Here is a 4,548-nt window from a genome sequence, read left to right as displayed (position 1 = left end):
TCTGCTCCCAGAGCTCTGAAATAAAGCACCGCGTACAAATTCGCGATTGTGTGTTCTTTCCGCGGTAACACCCGCGCTGTGCCGTACAACATGGCGGCGCTCTGTATCCACACCTTCAGTACTCCCTGTGCCGTACAACATGGAGGCGCTCTGTATCCACACCCTCAGTACTCCCTGTGCCGTACAACATGGCGGCGCCCTGTATCCACACCCTCAGTACTCCCTGTGCCGTACAACATGGCGGCGCCCTGCCCTCAGCCTCACTCTCAGTACTCCCTGTGCCGTACAACATGGCGGCGGCCTGTCTGCAGCCTCAGTACTCCCTGTGCCGTACAACATGGCGGCGCCCTTGCTCCCGCCTCACCCTCAGTACTCCGGGTGCCGTACAACATGGCGGCGCCCTCAGACACGCCATATTCCCATCAACCCGCGCTGTTGCCGTACAACACCATGGCGGCGGCGGCGGCGGAGGCGCTGGTGCAGTACGTGGTTCTCCGCGGGGATCTGGCGAAACCTCCCCGGTCGTGGCCGTTGGGCGCCGTGGTGGCTCAGGGCTGTCACGCCGCTCTGGCCGCCGTTCACGGTTACCGGGAGCACCCGGAGACCGGCGCGTACCTGGAGCAGGGCGGCGCCATGAGGACCGTGGTGCTGGAGGTAATGGCGGCGCCGCGCGCGGGGGATGATGGGAAATGGGCGGTGAGGGGGGGAGAAGCCGCCGCCATTTTGGGGGGGTGGAGGGTGAGGGAGGGACGGGGGAGGATTGAGGGGAAAAAATAAAATTTTGAGGGGAAAAAATAAAATTTTGAGGGAAAATTGGGGTTTTGGAAGAAAATTTGGGATTTTTTGGGAATATTGTGGAGTTGAGGAGGGTGGGAATGTTCGGTTTGGGGAAAAAAAGGGGAAAAAACCGGGATTTTTTTGCCTCGTGGGGAGGGTGAGGGAGGACTGAGAGAAAAATAAAAATTTTGAGGGAAAAATTAAAATTTTGAGGGAAAATTGGGATTTTTTGGGGATATTGTGGAGTTGAGGAAGGTGGGAATGTTCGGTTTGGGGAAAAAAAAAGGGATTTTTTTGCCTCGTTGAATAAAAACGGGATTTTTTTTTGCCTCGTGGGGAGGGTGAGGGAGGGACGGGGGAGGCTTGAGGGAAAAAATAAAATTTTGAGGGGAAAAAATAAAATTTTGAGGGAAAATTGGGGTTTTTGAAGAAAATTTGGGATTTTTTGGGAATATTGTGGAGTTGAGGAGGGTGGGAATGTTCGGTTTGGGGGAAAAAAAGGGGAAAAAACCGGGATTTTTTTGCCTCGTGGGGAGGGTGAGGGAGGACTGAGAGAAAAATTAAAATTTTGAGGGAAAAATTAAAATTTTGAGGGAAAATTGGGATTTTTTGGGGATATTGTGGAGTTGAGGAAGGTGGGAATGTTCGGTTTGGGGAAAAAAAAAGAGATTTTTTTGCCTCGTTGAATGAAAACGGGATTTTTTTTTTTGCCTCGTGGGGAGGGTGAGGGCGGGACGGGGGAGGATTGAGGGAAAAATTAAAATTTTGAGGGAAAAAATAAAATTTTGAGGGAAATTTGGGATTTTTTTTGGAAAATTGGGATTTTTTGGGAATATTGTGGAGTTGAGGAAGGTGGGAATGTTCGGTTTTGGGGAAAAAAAGGGGAAAAAACCGGGATTTTTTTGCCTCGTGGGGAGGGTGAGGGAGGACTGAGAGAAAAATTAAAATTTTGAGGGAAAAATTAAAATTTTGAGGGAAAATTGGGATTTTTTGGGGATATTGTGGAGTTGAGGAAGGTGGGAATGTTCGGTTTGGGGAAAAAAAAAGGGATTTTTTTGCCTCGTTGAATGAAAACGGGATTTTTTTTTTGCCTCGTGGGGAGGGTGAGGGAGGGACGGGGGAGGATTGAGAGAAAAATTAAAATTTTGAGGGAAAAATTAAAATTTTGAGGGAAAATTGGGATTTTTTTTGAAAAATTAGGATTTTTTGGGAATATTGTGGAGTTGAGGAGGGTGGGAATGTTCGGTTTTGGGGAAAAAAAGGGGAAAAAAAGGGGATTTTTTTGCCTCTTTGAATAAAAATGAGGGGTCGGTCCTGAGGGGGGGGAACGGGAATTTCAAAAAGGAAAATTAAATTAAAAAAAGGAAAATAAAGAGGAATTAAATTAAATTATTAAATTCTTCCAGGGTATTGGGGCAATTCTGAAATTCCAATTCCCGAAAAGATTTTAAAATCTTTGTGGATTTTTGAGGGTGAAACAATTTAAGGGGAAGAGGCGGCTCCAAAATGATTTTTTTTCCTCAAAATTCCCCCTAAAATTAATTATTTCTAAGCCAACTTCAATTAAAAAAATATTTAAAAATCAAGGAAACAATGACGAGATAAAAAAAATAATTATTAATTAATTATTCAATTAATTAAAACCCCACTATGAGAAGGAAAATACCAAGTTTGGCTTCAAAACTACCCAAAAATTTGAGATATTTCTAATTTTTTTTTAGGAATGGGGAAAAAAAATCCCATTGATTATTAATATTTTATTGATTTTTTTTTCAGAAGGGAAAGGAGAAAAAAATCCTGTTAATTTTTAATAAATTTGGAATTTTTAAAAGAGGAAAATGGGGATGGGAATGGAAAAAAAATCCCATTAATTTCCCATAAAATTGGGATTTTTTTCAGAATGAAAAGGGGAAGGAAATGGAAAAAAAATCCTGTTAATTTTCAATAAATTTGGGAATTTCTAAGGGGGGAAATCCTGGTAAAATCCAATTAATTTTTAATAAAATTGGGAATTTTTTCACAAGGAAAAGGGGGATGGGAATGGTAAAAAAATCCAATTAATTTTCAATAAATTTGGGAATTTTTTAAAGAGGAAAATCAGGGATGGAAATGGAAAAAAAAATCCCATAAATTATCAATATTTTAGGGATTTTTTTTTCAGACTAAAAAAGGGAATGGAAGAAAAATCCTGTTAATTTTCAATAAAATTGGGATTTTTTTCAGAATGAAAAGGGGATGAAAATGGAAAAAAAATCCTGATAATTTTCAATAAATTTGGGGATGTTTTTACAAGGAAAAAGGGATGGAAATGGAAAAAAAAATCCTGATAATTTTCAATTAATTTCAGAATTTTTTAAAGGGAATAATCAAGGATGGGAATGGAAAAAATTCCAATTAATTTTTAATAAAATTGGGAATTTCTAAGGGGGAAAATCCGGGTAAAATCCAATTAATTTTCAATAAAATTGGGAATTTTTTAAGGAGAAAAATGGAGATGGAAATAGAAAAAAATCCAATTAATTTTCAATAAAATCTGGGAATTTTTTAAAGAGGAAAATTGGGATGGGAATGGAAAAAAATCCTGTTAATTTTCAATAAAATTGGGAATTTTTTAAAGGGGAAAATCAAAGATGGGAATGGAAAAAAATCCTGTTTATTTTCAATAAAATTGGGAATTTCTAAGGGGGAAAATCCGGGTAAAATCCAATTAATTTTTAATAAAATTGGGAATTTTTTCACAAGGAAAAGGGGGATGGGAATGGTAAAAAAATCCAATTAATTTTCAATAAATTTGGGAATTTTTTAAAGGGGAAAATCAGGGGATGGGAATGGAAAAATCCCATTAATTTCCCATAAATTTGGGGATTTTTTCACAAGGAAAAACGAGACACGAACAGAAAAAAAATCCCATTAATTTCCACCAAAACCACAAAAAATCAAATATTTCCCAACTTCTATCAAGACTTTTCCTTTTCCACAACTTCTATAATAATTTTAATTTATTAATTATTAATTAATAATTATTAATTATTATTTTTTGGGGGGAATTTTTTCACAAGGAAAAGGGAATGGAAAAAAAAATCCCATTAATTATCAATATTTTAGGGATTTTTTTTCAGAATGTAAAGAGAATGGAAATGGAAAAAAATCCTGTTCATTTTCAATAAATTTGGGATGTTTTCACAAGGAAAAGGGAAAGGGAATGGAAAAAAAATCCTGTTCATTTTCAATAAACTTGGAAAATTTTAAGGAGAAAAAATGGGGATGGAAATAGAAAAAAATCCAATTAATTTTCAATAAAATTAGGATTTTTTTTAGAATGAAAAGGGGATGGAAATGGAAAAATAATCCCACTGATTTTCAATAAAATCAGGAATTTTTTTCACAAGGGGATGGGAATAGAAAAAAAAAATCCTGTTAATTTTTAATAAAATTGTGATTTTTTTTCACAAGGAAAAAACAAGATGCGAATCGAAAAAAAATCCCATTAATTTCCGCCAAAACCCGAAATTTAAATATTTCACACCTTTTATCATAATTTTAATTTATTAATCATTAATAATTAATTATTAATTATTATTTTTTCCCCTCCAGGCTCCAGACGAGGCTTCTCTGGTGTCGCTGGCGGAGCTGCTGGAACAAAACGGGATCGACCACAAGGTTTGGACGGAAAATCCCGAGGGGATCCCCACGAGCCTCGCGCTCCGCCCGTACCCCAAAAACCAGGTCCACACCCACCTCAGGAGCCTCAAACTCCTCAAATGAACAAAA

General features: G+C 38.0%; 1 protein-coding gene across 1 annotated transcript; it reads left to right on the top strand.

The window, feature by feature from the left end:
* The first annotated feature begins 345 nt into the window (after window positions 1-345).
* PTRHD1 (peptidyl-tRNA hydrolase domain containing 1) lies at window positions 346-4,548 on the top strand. Its single transcript, XM_083856072.1, has 2 exons — window positions 346-654; window positions 4,372-4,548. Exons 1-2 carry the CDS (start codon window positions 391-393, stop codon window positions 4,540-4,542), a joined length of 435 nt encoding a protein of 144 aa, XP_083712198.1. The 5' UTR covers window positions 346-390; the 3' UTR covers window positions 4,543-4,548.

The sequence above is a fragment of the Zosterops lateralis genome (assembly GCF_965231275.1).
Source record: "Zosterops lateralis genome assembly, chromosome: 3".
Lineage (NCBI taxonomy): Eukaryota > Metazoa > Chordata > Aves > Passeriformes > Zosteropidae > Zosterops > Zosterops lateralis.
Note: the sequence above shows the minus strand (reverse complement) of the source record. Positions and strands in the feature narration are given on the sequence as shown.